Source organism: Apodemus sylvaticus, chromosome 19, assembly GCF_947179515.1.
Source record: "Apodemus sylvaticus chromosome 19, mApoSyl1.1, whole genome shotgun sequence".
Lineage (NCBI taxonomy): Eukaryota > Metazoa > Chordata > Mammalia > Rodentia > Muridae > Apodemus > Apodemus sylvaticus.
Window position 1 is genome coordinate 29,229,641 of NC_067490.1, and position 27,235 is coordinate 29,256,875.

The window sequence follows — 27,235 nt, forward strand, 5'->3', positions numbered from 1 at the left end:
TTCAACAAAATTGTAGAAGAAAACTTCCCTAACCTAGAGAAAGAGCTGCCCATGAACATACAAGAAGCCTTCAGAACTCTAAACAGACTGGACCAGAACAGAAAGTCCTCCCGGCACATAACAATCAAAACACCAAATTCACTAAACAAAGAAAGAATATTAAAAGCAGTAAGGGGAAAAGACCAAGTAACTTATAAAGGCAGACCTATCAGAATCACACCAGACTTCTCACCAGAGATGATTAAAGCTAGAAGATCCTGGGCAGACCTCATACAGACCCTAAGAGAACACAAATGCCAGCCCAGGCTACTATACCCAGCAAAACTCTCAATCATCATAGATGGAGACACCAAGATAAGATATTCCATGATAAAAAACAAATTTACACAATATCTGTCCACAAATCCAGCCCTACAAAGATGGAAAATGCCAACACAAGGAGGGAAACTACATCCTAGAAAAAGCAAGAAAGTAATCTTCTCCCAAGAAACCCAAAAGAAGATACCCACACAAACATATAAATAACATAAAAAATAACAGGAAGCAACAATCACTATTCCTTAATATCTGTTAACAACAATGGATTCAACTACCCAATAAAAAGACATAGACTAGCAGAAATATTTCTCATGCAAATCTTCAATTTTATCAGAAAATGTTTGTAATTACCCTTTTAATTAATTTAGTAATGTTTTTTATGTCTACCATTTTATCTGCATTACTTTTCATGATAATTTTCAATTTTAATGTCTTTCTATATATTTCCTCTATTTTATCAGAAATGTGTTCAATGTAAATCTTTTTTATCACATATATTTCTAATTCCACCTTCAATTAATTTAGAGAGAGTTTTTATATCTATCATTTTATATGTAAAATTTTTCATGAAATAATTAATTTTAATGTGTTTTTCTATATATTTCTTGAATTTTACCAGAAATATTTTCCATGTAAATCTTCAATTTTATCTGAAAATGTTTATAATTCCACCTTCAATCAACTTAGAATTATCTTTATGTCTATCACTTTATCTGTATAATTTCCATGATAATCTTTAATTTTAACATGTTTTTCTATATATTTCTTCAGTTTTATCAGAAATATTTTCCATGTTAATCTTCAAGTTTATTAAAAAATGTTTATAATTCCACTTTCAATCAACTTAGGAATACTTTTATATTTACCATTATTACATCTATATAAAATTTTCCATGATAATCTTCAATTCTAACATGTTTAAAATTTTTAACACCTAAAATTTTTCTACAATCTTATCAGAAATATTTTCCATGTAAATCTTCAATTCTATCATAAAATGTTTCTATTTCATATTTCAATTAATTTAGTAATGTTTTATATGTCTAACACTTTATTCTTTAATTTTCATGAAAACTGTCAATTTTAACGTGTTTTTCTATGTATCTCTTCTAATTTATCTGAAATGTTTTCCATGTAAATCTTTAATTTTATCATAAAGTGTTTTTAACTTCCATTTTCAATTTAAAAAACTTACTTTTTTTCCTTCTTTTTATTTATTTATTTATATATTTTTAAATTTATGGTTTTTGAGACAGGATTGCATGTGTAGCGCTAGCTGTCCTCGTATTCTCTCTATAGACCAGGCTGGCCTCCAACTCACAGAGATCTGCCTGCCTCTGCCTCTGTGCCTCTGCCTCTGTCTCTGTCTCTGTCTCTGTCTCTGTGCCTCTGTGCCTCTGCCTCTGTCTCTGTGCCTCTGTGCCTCTGCCTGTGCGTCTGCCTCTGCCTCTGAAATGCTGGGATTAAAAGCATGCCACACACCATCTAGCTGACTTTATTTTCTTAAATTCAGCAATTACAAATAATTGTCTTCAGAATGTGTCACTATTATAAAATAACCCAAAATCTCATTCTGAAAATGTTGAACATAGTTGACAATAAAATAAATGCTTCAACTTTACTCAGTGAATGATCAAGCTTACCTTGAGTGACTGTTTTGAGGACAATTAAGGTTGATAAGAACCTCAGTGACAAGCTGGAGCTTTTGAAGAACACTGCTGTCTTTGCTTTGTTCTCCACAGAATGCTCTAAAGAATTATCCTGAGTTCCTTTCATTGTAACTCCTTTAAATACGTCTTCTCCCAATCTCCTCAATGTTGATGTCATAGTTGAATGCTATTAAAAATATATGCAATCAAAAAATATGCAATCTTCTATTTTAAATAGTTTGATCAAATGCATGCACTAAAGCAAACATTTATGAAAAACAGAATTGAAAATAAGCAAAATTACAATTAAAACTACATAATTAACTTTCAAAAACCAAATATGGACTTCTCTCCTTGAAATGTTTTCTTAAGAAGTTATGATCAGGACAAATCTGGTACAGTGAAATATCAAAAAAGGGGAGTTGGAGTCCTCTGAGCTCACCACTTTCCCTCTCGGGAGCCAGGCCATCCAAGGTTTTCTCAGAGCACCAGATAAAAGGGTGGAGTCAGCCGGAAGCTGGTCAAGCACTGCGGCACAAAGGGAGTGTGAGAGATGGGGCGGAACGGAGTGGCTTGTGCACCATGCCCAAATCTCTCACAACTCCTTCCAGCCCTAGCCCAGCCTTAGTCCCAGCCCCAGACCAGAGCTTGCAAAGTCTGCCCTGGGCAAGAACACAGAAGTGTTTGCTTATCAAATGACAGACTTCATATTTTCAGATCAGTCTCGCTTACCCCCTCCCCGCCCCCACAGACTCTGAAAACATAATTTCAAAAGAAGAAAATAATGGGTCAGAATCATGAAAAATTCTCATGGAATAAATTGCAACAAGAAAATGGACAAAACAGAAATAATGGTATCTCTAGAATAAAATGGAATCTGGTGGTCTTCTACAGACTCATTATGACACAAACACAAGGAAGCCATTTCAAAGTACTGGAAATAAGAATGCTTACGCTAGACTTAGAAATAACTTAGAGCTTTCTGTGTTGTGACTTAATTCTTTCTGCCCTTGTCACTGACTTTATAATTTTCCACATCTTCATGAGGATCTCTAAATTGATTTTAAGCTCAGCATTGACACTACAATGTGAATAGCACATGTCAAATACGTACACCAAAAAGCAGGAACAGAGATTTTGGGGATACCAAATGACTGGGCAGTATCTGGTACAAACAGTGTGATCTAACTTAAATGTACTGTAAGACTGTAGTATCCCTGAGGAAAGTATATCATTTAAGTAGCACGCAGAATGTTTCTATTCTTAAAAGTCTAAAACAATTCAAACTTGCACCATTCAAAAAAAATTTAAAGAAAACAATCACAATAAAATAAAAATTACATACTGGAAGCAGGGTCAATATTCAAGAAGATGTAATAATCCTGAGTGTATGTCCACCAACCAACAAGGTTGTAACGTGTGGAACAGGCTGGATTGCTGGTGTGGTGCTAAGAGCACCTCCTGCTCCTGCACAGGACCTGGGTTTGGTTTGCAGCACTGCCTGGCAGCTCACAGCTTAACTCCAACTCCTGCGAATCAGAGGCCCTCTTCTGATCTCCATGGGTACTACATACATGTGGTACATGTGCAGGTAAAATATGCATGCACATAATTTGTTTGTTTGTTTGGTTTTTCAAGATAGGATTTTTCTGTGTAGCCTCAGCCAGACTGGAGCTTGCTCTGTAGACCAGACTGGCTTCCAGTCAGAAATCCATATGCCTCTGCTTCCTGAGTGCTGGATTAAAGGCGTGAGCCACCACCACCCAGCTCTCATGAAAAAAGTTCATTAAATTAATTATTTAATGTGAGAAAAAAACAGATGGTCCAAGAGAAACACAAATGCACAGGCTATGATATAACTCCAGCACACTATCCTCTATTGATAGGAGAACTAAAATTATCAGTGAGGATATAAATACCACCAATTAACATTTCTAAAATACTCTACAACAGAACAAATATAAAAGTACTAACTTCAACAATACAGACATGCCAGAAACACAAAAGCAGAAAGACCTACCAGGCACTTCTAAGTAACACACATGACAGAAGAAGCTCTACAGGAATTAAAACAATGCGGGAGTTAAGTTCAATGCGAACGAAGGGACTGGAGAGATGGCACGGCACTCATGAGTGCCTGCTGCTCTTGCAGACGACTAGAGTTCGCATCCCAGTACCCAGGCCAGGCGGCTTATAGTTGCTTCTAACTCCAGGTCCAAGATATCTGACACCCTCTTCTGGTACATACCCATACAGACATATACACATTCATAACAAATAAAAGTAAAATACATATTTTTAAAAATGTAAATGAAAATGTGACTATCAAACTATGTAGGATAAGGGAGATGCCTCAGGAGGCTGATGTACAAACAAGCATAGGAACCTGAATGGGTGAGGGAGAAAAGGAGGGAGGGAGAGAGAGGAAGAGGAGGAGGGAGGAGGGAGGGGAGGAGGGAGGGAGAGAGGGGAGGAGGGAGGAGGGAATGGAGAAGGGAGAGAGAGAGGGAGGACAGAGTGAGGAAAGGAGGGAGGGAAAGAAGGGAGGAGGGAGGGAAAGAAGGGAGGAGGGAGGGAAAGAAGGGAGGAGGGAGGGAGGGCAAGGAGGATAGAAGGAGGAAGAGGAAGGGAAGGGGAAGGGGAAAAGGAGGGAAGGAGGAGTTGGCATATTAATACACTGTAAAATAAAATGTTAATACACAGTAATCCCAGCACTGCTGAGAGAAACCTGTGAGTTAAGGCCAGCCTAGGTTACACAGTAAGACTATGTGAATTCAAACACTACCACAGACAGAAAAGGATAAACAGTCTTAAAACAATAATCTAAATTTTCAGTTCAGTATCCTAGAAATAAGAGAGCAAAATAAACTTAAGATAGTAGAAGAAAATAAGAAAGGAGAAGAAATTAATTAAATTGAAAGCAAAAATGTAGAATGTAAAATGAAGAAATGATTCTTTGAATGATCATTTAAAAAGAAAAGTGTAGGAAAAACAGCCAAGGTAAAGAAGTAAAAGCTTTGATTGATTGCTCACACCGATGTGTAGCAGACACATGATGTGTTCCGGACACCGAGGCACACAAGAGAAGGGCCCTGTGAAAACACTGTCTGTCTCCATGCAGTGCTGATTTCAGAGAGCCAAATACGTCATGCCTGCTTTCACTTTATCTTTACATTCCAAATTCTAGATGTATAAATTTGTCAGTGAGACAAAAGAATTCATTTCCTCAAAAAGCACAAATTACAGGAAGTTAGAAAACTCAGAATAACCGTGTAACTGCGAGGATCTGGGGCTGAGGAGTTGCTTCAGCAGGGAAAGGCCCCCGATGCCTAACTTGCTAACCTAACTTTAATCTTTGGGACCTACAAGGTAGAAGTTGTCCTCTGACCTCCCCATGGCTCAAGGGCCCATGGGTACGTGCCTAAATGATAAAACTAGAATAAACGAAATTACCATATCAATATTGGTAACTGTGATATATAAGAGAGTTCTGTATTCTACGGAAATGTACATCGAAACATTTGGGGTAAAGGAACACAACTGCACCAAATGCTTATGGCTAACTGAGGAACTATGGGCAGTTGACGGTTGTGGGAAGGAGAGTCAGCTTTCTTTAGAGTGTAGCGCCTAGTAAGTTGGCCATTTCCCAGTGTATAGCCCCATGCACAGACGTAAAGGGGAGCTCAAACTGGAATTGATGGATTATTTAAAAGAAAAACTTGGGGTTATAAGAAGGCAAGTTATAGGAAGGTAGGGTAAATCTAGGAAGACTTAGAGGAGGTAGGGCTGAATATGATCAAAAGTATTGTACAAAATTCTCAAAGAGCTAAAAAATATTTTTTTAAAAAAGAAAAAACATATGCCTAAGTTGGGCAGTAGCGGTGCACGCCTTTAATTCCAGCAGAGGAGGAGACAGAGGCAGTCTGAGTTCAGAGGCCAACATGGTCTACAGACGAGTTCCCACACAGGACTATTCTGAGAAACCCTATCTTGAAAAACCAAAAAACACCCACCCACCCAAAAAACCAAACCAAACAACAAAAAACTTGCCCTTGCTCTGCAAAAAACCAAACCTAAAACAAAGCAAAAAACCCAACAAACAAACAAATCACAACCAAAAATCCATGCATGGGCTGCGGAGGTGGCTCAGTGGTTAAGAGCAATGGCTGCTCTTCCAGAGGACCCAGGTTCAATCCCAGCACCCACACGGCAGCTCACAAACACCTTTAACTTCAATCCCAGGGGACCCAATGTCCTCTTCTGGCCCCCACAGCCACTGCACACATGGGGTTCACAGACACACATTCAGGCAGACACTCATACATACATAATATTATAAAAATTTGATAACTGAATTCATAATTTAAAACTCTCCTCAAAATATATCTCAGGCCAAGAGCACTTATTGGTCTTGCAGAAGACCTGGGTTCAGTTCCCAGCACCCACATAACTCACAACCCTCTGTAATTCCAGTTCCAGGTTATCTAATGCTTTTGTTTCTGCCTCTGTGGACACTGCATGCATGCGGTGCATTACATACATGCAGACAAACATGCTATCACCATAAACATACAGACTACAAAATTTAACAGCTAAAAATGACTTAAAAATAGGTGACGATCTAAGGGAGTGTGCACATGAATTTTATGCAAACATTAGGCAATACTGATTTGAGACCATGACGCTGCGAGTGAGGAGATGGTTATGCTCCTATGTTGACAAGACTGAGCTCATGAAACTGGAGCACAAGCTGAAGACAATTCCTATCAGAACCTTAGGACAGCACTGTATAGAGAAGACTGCTCTCAACAGAAAGAGAAGACAGCGCACACACATGTGCGGAAGTAGCACATGTGGAACACACGGAACACAACCAAGAGAACAGATGGTAAATCACGTCTGCCGGAAAACAGAGTCCAAGGAGTCGGTACCTGTGAGCTGGCATCCAGCTGCCTCAGAGACCAATAGATAAACCTTACGAAAGGCTCGTGCAGTTTGGCGTTCACCAGCGGCATCCACTGCAGCTGCTCTGTCATCATAGGCAAAAGCTACGGGTGGAGACAAAAGCATAGCCTGCTTAGACATCTGAAATCAACTGCCACAATTTCCCAAACAGGAGCTGAGGGACGTTTAGGACTGTTCTACCAATCTGGTCTATGAAGAAGCCAGTTGAAATATAGATAATACATTGAGTATACAATTCATCTGGGTTAGGAAACTGACATATTTAAAAATATTAGGTCTTTTGGATTATTTAAGTTCATTAGTTATACTTTAAATTTCTCTCAGAAATATATTATGGTTTTCATATTGCCTGTTTTATATCAAAATTACATTTCTGCTTACGCATCTCCTCTTACATACAATACGTGAGCTTTCACTCCGCTTAGGATTCCCATCAGTAGCTCCAGACAGCCAGCGGTTAGGAGCCCCCTCAGCCTTAGTTATCTGAGTCTTCATTTCTCCGTTGATGGCAGGCAGTTACACTGGACACAGCGCGTCTGACAGCTTTTACTTTGGGTACTTTGTGCCACCCCAGCTGGCTCACAGGGATCTGCTGCAAGAGCTGCTAGCATGCTCACTGAGGTTTCTTGGTATGTGGCAGCTTCTTCTTCTCTGGCTGTTTTCATGATCTTTTTTGTCTGACTTTTGAACATATGAAATGTATCTTGGGGTTAATCTCTTTGGAGCTTACCTTAGTCAGGAGTTCCTTTGGCTTCTTGGATGTGTGTGTCTATTTCCTCAATAAAAACATGTAGGCTGTGCTCACCCCCACTAGCCTACCAAACAAGCTTCCTTAGTCTCTTCCTCCTGAGGCTTCTAACACACGGGATTAATAACAGAATCAATGCTCATATGCACTTCCCAGTACTTTCCCGTGACTCTGTCTCTTGACACTTAAGTATTTTCACTTTTGTAGCATCCTTAGTAGATTCTACTTCATATTGTACTACTTTGTTGTTATTACTGTTTTTTTCTCAAATTCTTTAAAAATGTTCCACCCATCTGTTTTTTTAATCACAAAAGAAAATCAGTTGTATCTGTCAGGTCATAACAAATGTATCAGAACTAGTCTCTAAGTCGGGCAGTGGCGGTGCAGGCCTTTAATCCCAGCACTTGGGAGGCAGAGGCAAGGGATTTCTGAGTTCAACGCCAGTCTGGTCTACAGAGTAAGTTCCAGGACAGTCAGGGCTACACAGAGAAACCCTGTCTAGGACTCTAATGGCTTTTTATGTTTTTAAATATTGAGCATGTCAATATTTATGACCCTTAAATGATAATGGGCCCTAACAGTGATTTAAAAAAAAAAAACACAATAAAATGTGTCAGAAGGTCCCATGGGTCATTTCTAAAGACATTGTTTTTCAAAACTATGCAATTCTAGTTTTTTTGTAGAATAAATACAGTATCGACCTGCCCCGATCACCCTTAACTGTCAACTTGGCATCACCTAGAGTGCCTGTATTCGGTACACATATATGTAGACAAAACATCCATACACATAAATAAATCTTTTAAATTTAGTATGAATTCATATTGAGGTCTGAAATGAATCATGTTCATATTTCAATAAAAACTATTTGTGTCGACATTTTTTAAGCAAAACTGCACCTACTCCAGATATAGAAGCACACATTTATAATCCCAGAAACAGGGAGGCAGTGATGAGAGAAATACCATCCTGAAGTACTGAGTGAGGCTGAGGACAGCCTAGGCGGTGTATCTAACCCTTGTCTCACAAAACAAAATACTGTCAACATTTCCCACTTACAAACATATCAGAAGTTGGGGCTGGGGAGATGGCTCAGTGGTTAAATGCACTCGTTGCTCTTGCAGATACTGGGGTTCAATTCCCGGATGGTTTACAGCCATCTGTAACTAGTCCTAGAGGGTCCAAAGCAGGCCTCTGAGCTCTGCAGGCGTCAGGCATGCATGTGGCACACATACACACACGCAGGTAAAATGTGAGCCAGTGAGGTGGCTCGGTGGGCAAAGGGGCTTGCCACCAAGCCTAGGGACCCGAGTTCCGCTCTTGTGATCCACACAGTGAAAGGAGGGAAACGACTTCCAGAAAGTTGTCCTCTGACCTCCACACATGTGTGGTGTTATACATGTGCTCCCAGTTAAATAAACAGATATAATTTTCAAAAGCTACAATAAAATGAATGAATAAAAATGCCAGAAGCTTTTCCTTACTAAATCATCATATACTTCAAATTAAAAAACAAAAGAACAAAGAACTAAAACTTGGGGCTGCTGACACGACTCAGAGGTTAAAAGCACTGCTTTTACAAAGGACCCAGGTTAGGATGGATGCAATAACCCGGCTCACAACCCTCTGTAAGTTCAGTTCCAGGATCCAACACCCACTCTGGCCTTCACAGGCACCAGACCGCATGTGGCCCTTACACATACACAAGCAGAACACTCACACAGATAAAAAAAAAAAAAAAGACAAATCAAAAGCCAACCTTTACACATTTCTCTTGAATGTCGCTTCTCTGGGAAGGCTTGGCTGGTGGCTTTTCACCATCCACACCAGGTTCCTCAGGCTCTACTTTGCTAAGATAGCAGTCTGATATCCAATCCATGAAAACAGTTAACACCTCATACACTTGTCCATTGAGTGCTGCCTGGTGATCAAACAGTAAATCAAACGTTTACTTCAGTTGAAAACTGCATAAAAACTAAAAAGAAAGCCTTAAATTTTAGATAAATTTAGATAAATTCTAAAGTACGTTTAGGCAAGTATTTAGGTGTTTACCTAAGCAAAAATAAATTCCAAATAAAATATTGTCAATTAAAATTAAAAATATTAAATACATGTTTAGATAAGGCAAGTAAATTCATCATAATAAGGAAAATAAAAGCATACCTTATTACTATAATAAAGAATTTTCAGTGGTTATATATAGTGGTCCTAGACTATAACCCCTTCCCAGCACCAGAGAATCTAAAAGAAGACAATGAATTTGAGGCCAAACTGGGTTAGACAGTGAAACCCTGTCTCTAAACCAACCAAAAAAAATGTTTTTAAATAACTGTCATCAAAGTTATTTAAGTTTGATAAATATAAAAACTGGCTTTAATTCAGCAGCATAAGCTATCCTGCCTAACAACAGAGACTTAAAGATTCCCCAAACCAAATAGTTTCTATTGTAGGATTACATATTTTCTTCCTACAAAACCTATTTTCTTTGTAATAATAACTTGATATAAACATGATGTGTAATTTTTTCCTGGAAATTCTATTCTCTGGGAGCCTACCAGAACAGAAGAGAAAAAGAGTAAGAAAAAAATCTTGGGATATAACTCAACTGTAGAATTTGTCTAACATGTATGAGACTTGTTCTTGGTCCCACAAAAAAATAAAAAATATACATTCAAACCCAAGCAGCTGGGCAAAACTGTGAGAGATTTTCTTGGGTGGATCACTTAAGGTTGGAAGGCCCACCCTAAGTCTGAGGCACACCAGGTGCATGCAGTGTCTGCAAGAGGCTAGAAGGAGGCACTGGGTTCCCTGGAACTGAAGTTACAGTTGTGAGTCACCATGTGCATGCTGAGAATTGAACCCAAGTCTTTGGGAAGAGTAGCAGTGTGCTTAACCATTTAGCCAGCTAAAAACTTCCACCTTTTTCCAACTTACATAAAGAAGAGCAAAATGTATCAAAATGGTAAGTACTACTACACAGGTATTATAAGGTTCAAATGTTGAAAAAAAATTGCCAGATACTGACAAGTTTGATAAGTAAATAGAACTTTAATACAATGATAGAATTACAAAATGCTACAATCACCTTGAATAACACTTTTATTTGTAAAATACAAAAACTAAAAAAGACAAGTGTCTATCCACAGAATGGCTATGTGAACTGTAATAAATTCATATACTAGAATACTACTGACTACACAAACGTAACCAACATGATGAAGAGAAAAGAAAGGTCTTAACTGAACAAGTACATATCATGCGATTCTGTGCACTAATGCTATAAAATAGGCCAGACACTCTAGTTTGATGGAATTCTGCAGACACCAAACCCAGACACTACTGCTGATGCCAAGAAGTGCTTGCTGACAGGAGCATGATATAGCTGTCCCCTGAGAGGCTCTGCCAGATCCTGACAAATACAGAGGCAGATGCTTGTAGCCAACCATCGGACTGAGCACGGGGACCCCAATGGAGGAGTTAGGGGAAGAGCTGAAGGGGTTTGCAACCCCACAGGAGGAACAACAATATCAACCAACCAGATGCCCCCAAAGCTCCCATGGATTAAACACCAACCAGAGAGTACACATGGAGGGACCCATAGCTCCAGCTGCATATGTAGTAGAGGATGGCCTTATCAATAGGAGGGGAGCCCTTTGGTCATGTGGAGGCTTGATGCCCCAGTATAAGGAAATGCTAGAGCAGTGAGGCGGGAGTGGGTGGGTGGGGGTATCCTCATAGAAGCAGGGGAAGGGGAGATGGGATAGGGGGTTTTTGGAGGGGAAACCAGAAAGGGGTATAACATGTGAAATGTAAATAAATAAAATAACCAATAAAAAAAGAATTCAAGTCAATGGCTGCTTCCAACTGGCAGAAATGAATAGGAAATGGTAGAAAGGAACATTCTAGTGCTACAGTTGTTTATACATGGTATGTGGAAAAGTATTTACCAAAAGCTCACCATACTTTACATGAGAAAAATATAGAATGTTGTTGTACATAATATACCTCAAGTTAAAAAAAAAATAGGGATTCACAGAGCCCGGTCAGTGGTAGTATGATCTGAGTAGCAAATGTCCCTCCAAAACTGCAGTGTCGAGAGGCGGGGCTCAGGGGGGTAAAAGTAACTGGATCATGAGAGTCCTGACTCAGTGATGAACTAACGATGACTTGTCAGAGATGATAATCAATGAGCTAACCACTGTTGGAAGAAGGTGGAAACTAAGAAGTAGGGCTCGGGTGGGGCAGGGGGATGTCCCTGGAGACATGCTCCTCCTCCAACTGTTTCCGGCTATGAGGTGCGCGGGTCTCCACTACATGCCCTCCTGCCATGAAGCCTGGCCTCACTGTAGGCCCTGTCCTGCTTTGCTTTCCATTGCTGTGAAGAACACTACGGCCAAAGCAACCTGGGCAGGAAAGGGTTAATCTGGCTTACAGAACCTGACCATAGTTCATCATAAAATGAACCCGTGGATGGAAGTCAAGGCAGGAACCTAGAACAGGTACTGAAGCAGAACCACGGAGAAGTACTGCCTACTGGCTTGCTTCTAATGGCTTGTTCAGCTGGCTATCTTATACCACAATAGACCACCTGTCCAAGGGTGGCACCCCCAGCAGAGACGACATCAATCAGTAATCAAAAACTCAACACAGCCTTGCCTATAAGTACTCTGATAAGGGAAATCCCCCTAGGATGAGTTCCTTTTCCCAGATGACTCTAACCTATGTAAAGCTAACAAAAAACCTAACAGGCCACTGAAATCACTCAAATTGTGAACTAAAAGAAATCTGTTGTGCAAATCAAGTAAGTTGATAAAAGCCAACACAGCCAGGGTATGGTTTTGATAAGAAAATAAATTTATTAACAACAAGTAACCTTAAAGGACCTGTGACTCATTACTGCCACTAAGAGAGTGCCGAATACTGTTTTATTTTTGGGTGGAAAGGGGGGAAAAAGGTTTTATACACACACACACACACACACACACACACACACATACACACATATATATATGTATGTGTACGTGTATATATATTATATATATTACAGATAGGTCTCTATAAAATAATTAAAATGAATTATTTAAAAAATACAGTTTACTTAAAATAGAAAAAAAATGATTAGAAGATATAAGAAAATTTCTTCACTCTCCACTACAGGAAATTTCATCCTATCATACCTTGAGAGGTTTTGAAGCTGGTGCCTTTTCTTGTTTTGAACTCTTCACTTCGTGAGCAGCGTGGGAATCTCCTTTCAGTCTCTGTACTGTCATAAACTCATACTTCCTCTGCAAGAGCACACAGTCAGGAGTTAAGGAGCAATCTTACAAAATGCAAGCACATCATTTAAAAATTCAAGACAGGACTGGACAGATGCATGGCTGTTCTTCTAGAGGACCCTAGTTCAGTGTCCAGCACCCACAGTGGCTCACAGCCATCTGTAACGCCAGTTCCAGGGGAATCCAACTCCCTCTCTGACATCCACAGGCACCAGGTGTGCACATGGTGCACAGACATACATGCCACAAACACTTATATACACAAAACAGTTAATTTACAAATTATGACACGGACTAGAGAGGCGCCTCTGCAGTTAGGAAAAGGTACTGCTCTTCCAGAGGACCGGACATTAGTTGGGTAGCTTACAGCTGCCTAAGATTCCAGTCCCAGGGGCTCCAATGCCCTTTGCAGCCTCCGTAGCAAACTGCACACACAGGGCATACACTCAACCCAGACACACACAAATGAACTAAAACAAAATTACAACAACAAAAACTCATCAGAGAAAAGCAGGCAACTTACCTGTAAGTTATCTAAACGAGCTTGGACCCTTTTGGCCTGAATCTCCATCTTCTTGTTTTCCTCGCTTACTTCATTTAGCTAAGGAAGGGAAACAGGACATACTTCAATAAAAATATTTTAAACTATTTTGATACTATTTCTCAATGATAAGTAATCTTATCAGATACTTTAGCAAGCAATGTAACAAAACAGCCAAAAATTCCCATTTTCATTCAAAAGTATCTAAGAACCTTTACATTTTATGAAAAATTTCAAAACAGAGTCTGTAACCATTCACAAGGCAGGTCCCCATCTAATGGAATTAAATTGGGTTAGCCTCTGGCATGCCCCTGAGGGATTCTCTTGATTAGGTTAAGTGAAGCTGGAAGACCTACCCTAAAACAGGGTGGTACTGTCTGAGAGCTAGGGTCTTAGACTGCATATAAAGAGGAAGTTGATCCATTCTCAAATTACTAAGTTTTTTCTTATGCATGCTTTAAAAATAATGTACTTAATGGTGTTTTGATTGTATGCATGTCTGTGCACATATGCATGCAGTACATATGGAGGCCAGAAGAGGGCATCAGATCCCCTAGAACTGGAGGGAGAGGCAGGTGTGAGCTGCCCTGTGGATGCTAGGAGCTGAACCCAGTCTTCTGGAAGAGCAGTCAGGGCTCATATTGAGACATCTCTTCAGTCCCTGTGCTTGCCGTTAATCTAGTAAAGCTCTTTTATTTTTAATTTTTTTCAAACTGCCAAATATATGCTAGATGAAAAAGAGGAAACAAGAATTTAAATATTTGTTTATAAGACTGTTATAGTAAAGCTAACAGATTTATTAAATTCTTTCTAGCTAAAATGTTTTAAGACTGACTTAAATTTCTTAACTATAATCTTAACATCTGATACATATAGAATAGGTATACCTGCTTTCTTAAGTTGTCATTCAGCTCTCTCAGGGTATCAAAGGAGGACTTCATTCTCTTGTTCTCTTTATTCTTTTCCTTAAGAGCTTCTGTTAAATGTTCAACTTCCGTACTGTGTTGCTAGAAGAGAGGGAAGTCTAATCGAAGTAACAGCTAAGAATCCCGTATGAGTAGAGCCTAACATGCCCAAGGCCCCAAGCTAAACTCCCACCAAAAAATAAAATGAATTCAATGCTATTAAACATAAATTAATTAAAGCTGTAATTCTTCCATCAAAAACTCTAATCAATGTATGTAAGCATATATCATATATAAACCTTTCTTAAGTAAATGTGTGTATATGTGTATATATGTACACACACATACACACACACACACACACACACACACACACACACAAGTAACTCTAACCAAGAAAGTGAAAGGCTTGTATAATAAATACTTAAAGGCACTGCAGAAATAAATGGAGGAAGATATGGGAGCATGGAAAGACCTCCCATGCTCATGGATCAGTAGTTTAATATTATGAACATGGACATCCTGCTAAAAGCAATCTACAAGTTAAATGCAATCCCCATCAAAATTCCAACACAATTCTTCACAGAAATTGAATTAAAAAACATTTCATTTTCACTTCGAAACCCAATACCTGGAATAGCTAAAGCAGTTCTGAATATTAAGAAAGCTGCTGGAGGTATCACCACGCCTGGCCTCAAGCTATACTACCGAGCAAGGTGCTGACATTAAAACACATTGATCAATGTAGCAAACTGAAGGCCCAGAGAAGCTCACATACCTATGGGCACCTAATTTTTTTTAAAGATTTATTTATTCATTTTATGTATATGAGTGCTCTCTCTACATGGACACCTGTGGATCAGAAGAGGGCATCAGATCCCATTACAGATGCTTGTGAGCCTCCATGTGGTTGCTAGGAATTGAACTCAGGATCTCTTGAAAGAACAGTCAGTGCTCTTAACCACTGAGCCATCTCTCCAGACCCAGCACCTGATTTCTTAACAAAAATACACAGTACTTCAACAGATGCTGTTGGTCAAATTGTACAGCCGCACGCAGAAGAATGTAAATAGACAAAACTCAAGTCTTAATGGATCACAGACCTCAAGATATCGCCAGATACCCTGAATCTGAGAGAAGAGAGAGCAGGGAATAATCTTTAACCATGCAGAAGAAAAGATTTCCCGGGCAGGACAATAATAACACAAGCACTAAGAACAACAATTAATCAATGGGACCTCATAAAGCTGTAAAACTTTTATGAGCAAAAGACAAGGCAAAATATAACATCATTAGAACAAATTGGTACACTATAGATGGGAAAATTAATTATTAATTAATTAACCATATGATAAAGAACCTTTTTTAAAAAATTGGATACCAAGAAAACAAACAACCCAATTAAAAATGGGGTACAGAACTAACAGTGTTCTCAAAAGATAAAACACAAATGGCTCAGAAACAAAGTAATAATGTTCAACATCTTTAATCATCAAGGAACTGTGAACCAAAACTACTTTGAGATTTCATCTGACCAGAATCAGAATGGCCAAGATCAATAATAGCTCATGCTGGTTAGGATGTGGGGGAAGGGAAACAGCTGTCCACTGCTAGGAGGAGTGCAAACTTGAACAGCCACCATGAAAATCAGTGTGGTAGTTCCTCAGGGAACTGAGGATTGATCTACCACAAGATCCAGCTTACACTCTTGGGCATTGTGCTGGCTAGTTTATATCAAGTTGACACAAACTGGAGTCATCAAGAGAGGAAGGAGCCTCAGTTGGAAAAATGTCTGTGTAAGACCAGACAGCAAGAAAGCCCACAGGGCATTTTATTAATTAGTGATTGATGGGGAGGGCGGGCCAAGATTTATTGAGGCTGGTGATCCTGGATTCCATAAGAAAGCAGGCTGAGCAAGTCATGGTGGGGGGGGGGGACAAGTGAGTAAGTTGGACTCTTTCATCACCTCAGTACAGCTCCTCCCTTCACATCCCTGCCCTGACTGAGCTCCTGTCCTGCCTTTCTTTGATAATGAACAGTGATGTGGAAGCGTAAGGCAAACAAACCCTTTCCTCTTCAAGTTGCTTTGGTCATGGTGCTTCATCACAATAACAGTAACGCTAAGACAGGCATATACTCAAAGGATTCCACATCCTACTAGAAATACTAGTTCAACCATGCTCACTGCTATTCTATTCTAATAGCCTCGATGACCATCAACAGATGAATGGCTAATGAAAATATAGTACATTTACATATTCCTAAGAATTTCTCAGCCTTAAAGAAAAATGAAATTCACAGGTAATAATATTCAACATCTTTAGTCATCAAGGAACTGTGAACCAAAACTACTTTGAGATTTCATCTGCCCAGAATCACAATAGCCAAGATCAATAATAGATTGGATAGAGCTAGAAAAATCATCCTGAGTGAGGTAACCCAGACCTAAAAAGACAAAATAGTATGTATTCTCTTACATGTGGGAGTTAGCTTCTAAGCCTTGGATAGGCATGCTACAATCTGTATAACCACAGAGGTTAAGGGAATAGGTGAAGAGAAGGAACAAGGATGTGGAAATAGACACCTACAATCTCATTGAACACAGAAGCTGTGCTGATGCCTAACTAGAGCCTGTGCCCTACTGACTGTTCATGGTACCCAGCACACTACCAGTGGACAGAGGTAAACACTAATGCAGCTATGAACCCTTCGATCCACAAGGGTGAACTGCCTGTATGATAACGCTATCTCAATAGTGGTGGGAATGACCAAACTGAATGACTGAATTTAAGGTCTACTCCAAGAGATGGAATTCGTGCCTAACACTGCTCAGATGGCCAATAAAAGGGACGAGAATGGCCATGGAAAACCAAATACTATTGTTCTGCTAAAGGAACATAGCAATAAAATGACTCCTAGTGACATTCTGCTATGCTCATAGATCAGCCATCATTAGAGAGGCCTCCTGCTGCAGGAGATAGGAACTAATGAGAGCCATAACTGGACACTGGGCTAAGAGTGAGGGACCTTGGAACACTCAGTCCTAAATAGGATGTCTATCATTTCTTTCTCCTCCAGACACTAGGTGGAAGACAAGGCGGAAAGACTGGAAGAGCCAATGGAGATGGAAAACAGCATGGAAATAAGTGTCTTGCAGACACAAGACTGACGCACACATGAACTTACAGAATCTGTGGTAGAATGTACAGGTCCAAACCAGATGGGATCCCAACACAAGTCCAAACCCTTAACCCAGAAGCTATCTTCAACTGTCAACTGGTTTTCTCCAATGAAGTCTCACTGAATATACAAACCACACTTAAGGGCAGGCCCCAGGCTCAGTGATGGCCAACACAAAACAAACTCAATGGTATTTTTAAAAGTGTTTTGTTGGTCTTATGATGAATTGTGCATTTTTTTGTGTGTATGTTTCTCATGCTTTTTCTTTGATTTTTGTTGGTTTTCTTTTGGTTTTTGTTTGCCAATTTGCTAAAGAGAGAAGAAAAGGCATGAAGTTGCACCGGTGAGAGGAGGTAAGTAGGAGCTGGGAGGAGATGAGGGAGGATTAACTGTAATCAGAATATACTGACTGAAAAACAAATTATTCCCAACAAAAAAGAAAAAAAATAGTGTGTGTGTTTGTGTGTGTGTTTGTGTGTGTGTGTGTGTGTGTGTGTATTCATGTGTCTGTATGCAAAGAGGAGGAAGAGAGGTAAAGAATTACTTCATGATCAAACACTGCAGAATTACCTCCTTTAAAATTTGAAATCTTGTCAGAACCTCTTCTTTAACACCTTTAATTTTGCTCAAGGCGGTTTCATGTCTGAAAAGCAGCTGTTCTCGTTCTGCTAAAAACTGTTCTCGTTTTTGAAGTTCTTCAGCGAATTTCTGCTGTGCTGTAGTTTCATACTACCAAAATAAACAATTTAAACGGTTTTTATTAGTTAGTTGACCAATTCTACAAATAATGTTTTAATCCACTGACAGACAGTGTTTTAATCAAAAGGTTTTGCCGATGCAAAATAGTGTGGTCACTTTGGAACAGTCTGGTAGTTCCTCAAAAATGTTAAATATAGTATCATCTGACTCCAACATTCTAAGAGAAATCAAAGTATATATATTTATACAAAACTTAAACACAAATGTTCACAGCAACATCATCACAATAGCCTAAATTGTAAACAACTAGTCAGTTTTAACTGTCAACTTGACACAACCTGAAATTACCTGGGAAGAATGTTTTAATAAGGAATTACCTAGATCAGGTTGACCTGTGAGCATGTCTACAGGGACTGTCTTGCCCAGCCCATTGTGGGCAGTACCACTCTCTCAGCAGGGGGTCCTGAGCTATATAAGACAGAACAAAAAGCTAGACAAGTAACATATATTTATCTGCTCTTGACTATAGACATGATATAACATTTAAGGAATGCTGCCTTGACTTCCCTGCTATTATGGTGTGGTGGTTTGAATATGCTTGGCCCATGGGAAGTGGCACTAGTAGAAGGTGTGGTCTTTTTGAAGTATGTCACTATTGAGGAAGGCTTTGAGGTCATATTTTCAAGCTCTGCCCAGTGCTGAAGAGAATTTCCTTTTAGCTACCTGTGGAAGACAGTCTCTTCCTAGTTGCTTTTGGATCAAGATGTATAACTCTCAGCTCCTTCTCCAACACCAAATCAGCCTGGATGATACTATGATTTCAACCTTGATGATAATGGACTGAACCTCTGAACTTGTAAGTCAGCCCCAATTAAATAGTGTCTTTTCTAAGAGTCATGGTGCCTCTTCACAGCAAGAAGAAACCATAGACCCTAGACAAAAGTTGGTACCAGGGACTAGAGTATTGCTGTGATAGGCCTGACCATGTTTTGATTGGAAGAATGTAGATTTTGGAACTTTGGATTTGGAAAGCATTGGAATATTTTAAGTGGGGCTTAATGGACTATTCTAATTATAGTAACATGAAAGATGGCAGTGCAGAGGATGATTAAAACTGTGGAGACCTGTCTCAAGATATTTCAGAGGAAAATTTTAGTATGTTGTCTAGAAATTGTTCATGTGATATTTTGGTGAAGACTGTAATGACTTTTTGCCCTTGTCCAAAGAGTCTGCCTCAGGCTAAGGTAAAGAAATATAGATTAATTGTACTGATAAAGGAAGTCTCAAAAAAAATAGCATAGACTCTTCCCTGTAGCTCATTCTTATGAAGAGCACTTCAATCAAGTTTAGCAAGCACAGAAAAGAAAAATACAAAACATATGGTTCAAAGAATAAAGGGTCACCAGGAAGTAGAATGGAACTAAATCCTGTGTTCAAGAAAATAAAATGGAAACTACATAGTGACTACAGAGCAAGATCCCACGAAACTAAGCTTATTGTTTATGCATTTTCAGTTGAACAAAGGATAGTTATATCATGTTAGGCATTATTATAACCTGGTTATTGCTTTCATTTAGACATAAGGAAATATGATTGTGTGTTTAATTGACAAGAGATGGATTGTGATGGCTATTCTTGGTTGTCAACTTGACTATATCTGGAATTAGTTACAATCCAGAACTTATAAAGAGCTTGTGAAAAGGAATTACATGAAAGCTTAGGTCTGGGCATGGTAGTGCATACCTTTAATCCCAGGAGAGAGAGGCATGCATATCTCTTGAGTTCAAGATCAGTTTACAGAGTAAGTTCCAAGACAGCCAAGCTTAGGCAGTGAAGGAGGTAACAGATAAAGGGGGCCATGTTTCAGCCCCAGCAAGCAGCAGAACTTAGCAGCTTTAGCACATGAGGAGAGTCTATAAGAGGCTATTGATGAAGCTTAATTGTAGTGGAAGACCTCAGCATATTAGAAATGACAGTAAGATGATCACCAAGAACAGCAGCAGCAATGGAGTGAAGTCACTCAGAGCCTAGAGTGTTACAGAGGGCAGAGCTGGAAAAGTGACCCAAGCCCTTTAGAGGAGATCATGTGTGGATCTCAGACATTGGAGCAAGAAGCTATGAAGCTGAAGGTGCCTTGGAGACCCCATGATGTTAGAGATGGCAGAATCATGGGATACCTGCTGAGGAAAGCTGCTAACAGGGAATGGAACCAGCCCAAGACAAAGAAGTCTGTTGTAATCAATAAAGACAGAAGGAATTAGAAATCTGAAGAGCATTTTTACATCAGACATGGAAATGCAGAGTTTGGGGTTTTCCCAGCCGATTTTTGATCTTGCTTTGGTTCAGTATCTCCTCACTGTGCTCTTTCCTGTTTTTTAGAATGGTGATATATATATATATATATATATATATATATATATATATATATATATATATGTTGGAAGTATGTGATCTGCTTTTTGATTTTGATTTTATATGGGACTCTGGCTAAAAGGTTGCATGAATATCCTAAGATACTTTGAACTTTAGTCTTTTAAATATTGTTGAGACTGTTATAGACTATGAGACTTTTGAAGTTTTATTAAATATATTTTGTATTATGCTATGGCTAGGTATGGCCCCCATAGACTCATGTGTTTGAAGAAGCCTCTAGGGGCCAGGGAGTGGAATGTGGTGGTTTGAATATGCTTGGCCTATGAGAAGTGGCACTAGTAGAAGGTGTGGCCTTGTTGGAGTAGGTGTGGCTTTATTGAAGGATATGTATCATGGTAGGGGAGGGCTTTGAGGTCCTATGTTCAAGTTCTACCTAGTACTGAAAAGGTCCCCCTCCTGGCTGCCTGCAAAAGACAGTCCCTTCAGATCAAGATGTAGAACTCTCAGTGCCTTCTACAGCACCAAGTCTGCCTGGATGACGCTATGCTCCCCCCACCCCCCGCCCCCATGATGATAATGAACTGAACTTCTAAAACTGTAAGCAAGCCCTAATTAAACACTGTCCTTTTTAAGAGTTTCCTTGATCACTGTACTTCTTCACAGCAATGGAAACCCTAAGACACATGACCTGCAACCTGGGATTGCAAGCCAATAAACCATTCCCTCTCCTGTGTTGATTTTTGCCAGAGTATTTTATCACAGCAACAGAAATGAAACTACGACACTACCCAATGTCCAACTAATGAATAAAGCAAGAAAATGTGGTATATAACAGAGTAATAGTTAGCAATAAAAAGCATGCACTGATACATGATGCAACAAAGAATGAACGTAAAATATGCTAAGTGAAAGGATCCAGTTTCAAATTACTACATACTATAGGATATCATATGTAAAATATCCACAGAGACAGAAAATACATTAGTGGTGGCCTTTTGGAGATGATGAAATATATTAAATTTGGTTGGGATGGTGTACAGCTCCATGAGTATGTTAAAAATAACAACAGATTATAAAATTAATGAATTAGAAATTTAGAAATGAGTTTTCTAGCTCAGCAAAAAGCTACAGCATTTATTTAACTACCTCACCCCTAAAAATCCATGAATTTTTTTCCTTGACTAAACTGTACTACACACTCAAAATAATCTCAGTACCATTAATAGAACCTATCAATTAAATATCTCTACAGTTCATCCATTGCTCTATATCCTTGGCCCTTATCCTAATCCAAGACGTCATCAGACTGCCACCATCACTATGCATTCTATCAACTGTCTAGCTCTTAACTACTGATGACAATTTAATATACTAACCCATACGTAGATACTGAAGTTGAGAATTAGGCATGCCCAACTCACACAGTGGGATGCAGTCCGGGATAGCTATGAATAGGGTCCAATACAAAACTGAAGACTTGTAAAACATGAAGTGTTTGCTTGTTTTGTCTTATAACTCAATTGCACAGTCCTCAAGCATAAGCTTCACAAATGACAACATCGTGTATCAGGCAAAATAACTGCATGTATGCTTCCATAACCTGTGGTCTGTGAGTTGGACACATCTCAAAGTCCCATGTATCTCTGGCCCTCACACTGGTATGAAGGGAAAGGTGCTGGAACCTTTTAGAAGTACCTGTTCACAGAAAGTCACTGGTACCTGGTCACTGGAGTTTGCTCTTGAGGCATATTACAGGACCCTGGTACTTTCTCCTTTGGTTGATGGCCAGAAAATGAGCTTGGCTGTGTCAATGCTTTTACCATACGCTGCTGTACCACAGTCACTGTTTTAGTTAGTTTTTGTCAATTTTATATAAGCTAGAGTCATCTGGGAAGAGGAAAACTCAATTGAGGGAAAAAAACCTCTCAATCAGACTGACCTTTAGGCAAGTCTCTGGAGCATTTTCTTGATGACTGACTGATGTGGGAGGGCCCAGCCACTAAGGGCAGTGCCACTTTGGGGCAGTTGATCCTGGGTTGTATAAGAAAGCAGGCAATGGAACACAAGCTACTAAACTGTGTTGCTTTCTTGCCTCTGCTTTAGTTCCTGTCTTGAGTTTCTGCCCTGATTCCTCTTCATGATGAACTGTGATCTGGACGTCCCCAAGTTGTTTTTGGTCACAGTGCTTTTTATCACAGTAACAGAAAGCAAACTAGGAAATATAGATCAGAACCTCCAAAGCTACAAATCTAAGCAAACCGTTCTAATTATTTGAGACTGAAATCAGATCTTCCTATCCTACCCAGCTTACTCTCAAAGTCAGGGGCTCCAATGAGCCTCAACCTTCCAAGCAGCTAGGCCTCCAGGTGTATACGACCACGTGGGGCACACTGTTGGCTTACGTTGATTATTTCAAGTACTTTGTTAGAGAGACAGAATACTTAACTTGTTAAGTATTCTGATTCCCAAATTAGGTTATCAATGATATGAGAGTAAGGCAGGCTGGTATGCTTACCTGTCAAAGCAACCCAAACCCACCCTTCTAACTCAACCCTTCTCTTTTCTGAAATCTACTTTCCTTCATGCTGCAGAGACTAGAAAGGTGAGAACTACAGTGAGGCCCTCACACATGCTGTATGGTCCCTCTAAATCAGCACACCAAGTCGAGACAGCTTTACATCCACACTAAAGTCTCTACTTGCTTCAGCTGTTCCTCTACCACCACTCCATTCCATGTCCCCACTGTCTCTTATCCAGTGATGACAGTAGAATCCTATCTACTCTCCCAAATTCTGCACCCACACTTGCCTCCAATCAATTCATATAAGCAGAGTAGCTTATGTAGCTGTCTTGTTTTAAAAATTATTAGATGCTTCTATGTTTCTTAAATTGAGAGCTTCTCATATAAACTAGAATGTATTCCTCTCACTAATTAGATTTAAATGGGATTTAACTTAAATGTCAGAAAAACCTTATCTGACTTCTCATTCTCCCTGAATCAGACATCCAGGATATACTTCTGTTATTCTTTCATTTAAAGTTAGAAAATTAGCCTGGCTTGGTGGTAGAAGTTTGTGCTTCAGTTCTCTAGCATACCAATTAAGGCAGGAGAATTCAAGGATGGGCTAAATAATGGCCTTTTCAGACATCAGTGAGAGGAGAGACCATTGGTTTTGGGAAGGCTCGATGCTCCAGTGTAGGGGAATGCCAGGTCAGGAAAGTGGGAGGGGTGTTGGTAAGCAGGGGCAGGGGGAGTGGGATGGGGGTTTTGGAGGGGTAAAGAAGAAAGGGGATACCATTTGAAATGTAAATAAAGCAAATATCTAATAAAAATTTTTAAAAAATTAAAAAAAAAAAGGATGGCCTAAACTACATATTGAGTTTAAGGTCAGCCTGGGATAGCTAATGATAACAATTTTATGTACATATTATATGCATAATATAAAATATATAATATATATTTTTAACATAGGTATTCACTATTTGCTTTGAATAAGCTTCATGTAGCAGGACCCTAGACATTTTATTCACCTGCATGGATACTCAGCATTGAACATATGAATGCATATTAATAAGCACTAAAGTATTTGTTGAATGGGTGAAGTCACATAATGTAACAAAAATCTAAATACTTAATGATAACTCTAATACTACCCAATGAATTTTAAAAGCAAATGAAATGGCAGAATCCATGTTAATCACATTCACTTAACTGGTTTTACTTTGTATTGTTTGCTGATAGACCTTTGCCAGTTTGCTTTTCTTTCACTTGGCACAGCTCTGCCTAAAACACCATTTGTTAATTCACTCCTTAGATTAAAATCTGTAAGACAGCCAGCATGAGTTTTCACTATTTTGTTTCCCGACAGAGTCTGCTTAATTCACAGCCTGACAATCTTTCCTCAAAGGCGCCTCCTTTGTTCTTTCCTTTTTCAACACAGTTACTGATTACTTGGGAATTTCACATCATACACCTCAATCACACTTCACAGTCATTCCAGATCTCCCCGCTCACCTTTTTGATCTCCTCACCCCCAAAAGAGGAGGAAGAAAAAGAAGAAGAGGAAGAGGAGGAGGCTTGGGGGAGGAGGAGGAGGAAGAGAAAGGAGAAGGATGTTGTCCAATTTGTGTTATCTATATACTCACTGGAGCATGGTCAAACTTCCAGTGGCCATCCTCTATATGAAAACTGAGTCCTTCCCCACCTGCATCCCTGCCAGTAGCCATCAACTGTGCAGAGCTACATGTCAACATCCTTACCACACAATTTTTAAGTTCTCTTCAATGGCTTTCTGTATAGGCTGTTACTTTTTGGGAGGTGAGGTGGGTAAAGGAACAGGCTGTCACAGAAGTCGTCTATGCCATTCTTTCTCAACCATGAATCTTCGGACATCTATACCACTGCAGAAGAAGCCTCCTTGCCCTTTACAGGCAGAGAGAGCACAGAACATGGACTCCCAGGCGACAGCATAGACCACAGACATCCACATGATCCGGCCTCAGAGTGTGCCACGGACCTCAAGCATGGCGTCTGGTGGCAGTACAGACCACAGACATCCACATGGCCCTCTGCTGCAGCATGGACCACGGACACCACCATAGCTCTTTTTGAGGGGGGGGGTCCCACTATATGGTCCTGACTGGCCCCTCCCAAAGCTGAAGCCAAAGCGAAGGCCTTGAAAGCTAAGAAGGCAGTGTTAAAAGGCATCCACAGCCACAAAAAGAAGATCTTAATGTCACCCACCTTCCAGAGGCCCAACACCCTGCGGCTCCAGAGGCAGCCAAAATACCCTCGAAAGAGTGTACCCAGGGGAAACAAGCTTGACTGCTATGCCATCATCAAATTCCCCGACCACAAGTCAGCCATGAAGACAGAGGAGAACAACACGCTTGTGTTCACTGTGATGTCAAGGCCAACAAGCACCAGATCAAACAGGTCGTGAAGAAACTCTATGACATTGACGTGGCCAAAATCAGCACCCTGATGAGGCCTGACGGAGAGAAGAAGGCGTATGTTCGATTGGCTCCTGATTATGATGCTCTAGATGTTGCCAACGAGATTGGGACCATCTAAACTGAGTCCAGATGGCTAATTCTAAATATACACTTTTTTTTAACCATTAAAAAAAAAAAAGAATGGACTAGGTTGCCGGGCAGTGGTGGCGCAAGCCTTTAACCCCAGCACTTGGGAGGCAGAGGCAAGCAGATTTCTGAGTTCAAGGCCAGCCTGGTCTACAGAGTGAGTTCCAGGACAGCCAGGACTATACAGAGAAACCCTGTCTTGAAAAATCAAAACCAAAACCAAAACTAAAAAATAAATAAATAAATGAATAAATAAACAAACATAAGACAGTCTAAAATCTAAGATACACCTACCAGCAAACTACCATTCCCTTGCCTTTTCTCTCAGCTACTACATTTTCCATTCGACAGTTCCTATCAATTAAATCTGATACTTCTGAACTGCCCCCTTCTGAACTGCCTTGACTTGTTTATATATAATTCATATCAAAGTTCTTATATTAAAGTTTTGCACATAGTCTTAGAACACAAATATTTCTGAACTTTCAATTCAGCATTTGGTTTTTACCTGCAGTTTCATATGTATATGATATAATTCATCATATATTTGATTTATTTCATGTGGTAGCAAACCCTGCTTCTTCGACACTGTGGGTCTTGGGTAAAGGGCATGCTTCGGAGGCGTGTCAATGGAATCACTGCAGCATTCAGACTGAAGTCTTGAGGACGCCATGCTAGTCGGCAGGGCATCTGCAAAAATTAAAAACTTTTTCAGACAGAGAATCTTCAGAAAGAGTTGCTTTAAATAACAGTATTGTTAGAAAATCTGGAACGAATGATATAGCAAAAAAATGGCAAAATGTAATATAAGATTTGGATAAAGTGTATAACACTTTGTGCAACATTTCTGGTAAATATGAAATCATTTCAGACTTAACTATAATGTGGATAAAAACACTCATGAATTAACTAGCCTAGTCCAAGACATGCAATGTTACCTCACAAACTCCTAATCATGTTTCTCTCTGCGCCCTAAAACCAAATTAACCACCAACTAACTTATGGTGCTAACCACTGCCTTTACTTGTCAAGTCCCTACCTACATTTTAGAAGTCCATTTTGCCTATTTTAGATTTCATATGCCTGTGGTTAACAAGACTTCTCCCTTTAAATACTAACATGCTCTCTGAAATCTGCCCAGGCTGACTGCAGAATGATGGGCTTTAAGCCTTTACAGCTTATCCTATTTTATAAATATACAACAACATTCTCCAAGAGATGTATTTAAAGTGCTTTGCTTATGTAGAATTTTCATACTCATACATCTGGCTCCTGCCACACATGTTCAGAAATTTATCTGGAGTATAAATATAACTAATAGCAAAATTGCTGGCTTTTAGGATCTATGTGCAGGTTCAACTTTACTAATGATGACAAATTGTTTTCTAAAGTAATTAAACAGTCTAAACAGTTGTAGATAAGTTTCCCTTGCTTCCAATCCCTACCTATATAGTATATACCAGAACCTTCTTTCTTCTAATAGTGTAAATACTTTCTTA

The 27,235-nt window shown here is 39.5% G+C and overlaps 1 protein-coding gene and 1 pseudogene across 3 annotated transcripts in view; one reads left to right on the forward strand and one right to left on the reverse strand.

The window, feature by feature from the left end:
* The window catches only part of Ccdc138 (coiled-coil domain containing 138), a 54,338-nt gene that overhangs the window by 17,145 nt on the left and 9,958 nt on the right, over positions 1-27,235 (reverse strand). For all 3 annotated transcript variants that reach the window (XM_052164575.1, XM_052164574.1, XM_052164576.1), the window contains exons 6-13: positions 26,245-26,426; positions 18,153-18,311; positions 14,385-14,504; positions 13,480-13,557; positions 12,858-12,965; positions 9,440-9,601; positions 6,899-7,015; positions 1,962-2,154 (exon numbers count right to left, since the gene is read on the reverse strand). In XM_052164575.1, the coding sequence (XP_052020535.1) occupies positions 1,962-2,154; positions 6,899-7,015; positions 9,440-9,601; positions 12,858-12,965; positions 13,480-13,557; positions 14,385-14,504; positions 18,153-18,311; positions 26,245-26,426 (1,119 nt within the window). The remainder of the gene's footprint in view (positions 1-1,961; positions 2,155-6,898; positions 7,016-9,439; positions 9,602-12,857; positions 12,966-13,479; positions 13,558-14,384; positions 14,505-18,152; positions 18,312-26,244; positions 26,427-27,235) is intronic.
* On the forward strand, positions 25,304-25,763 carry LOC127670207 (60S ribosomal protein L23a-like; annotated as a pseudogene).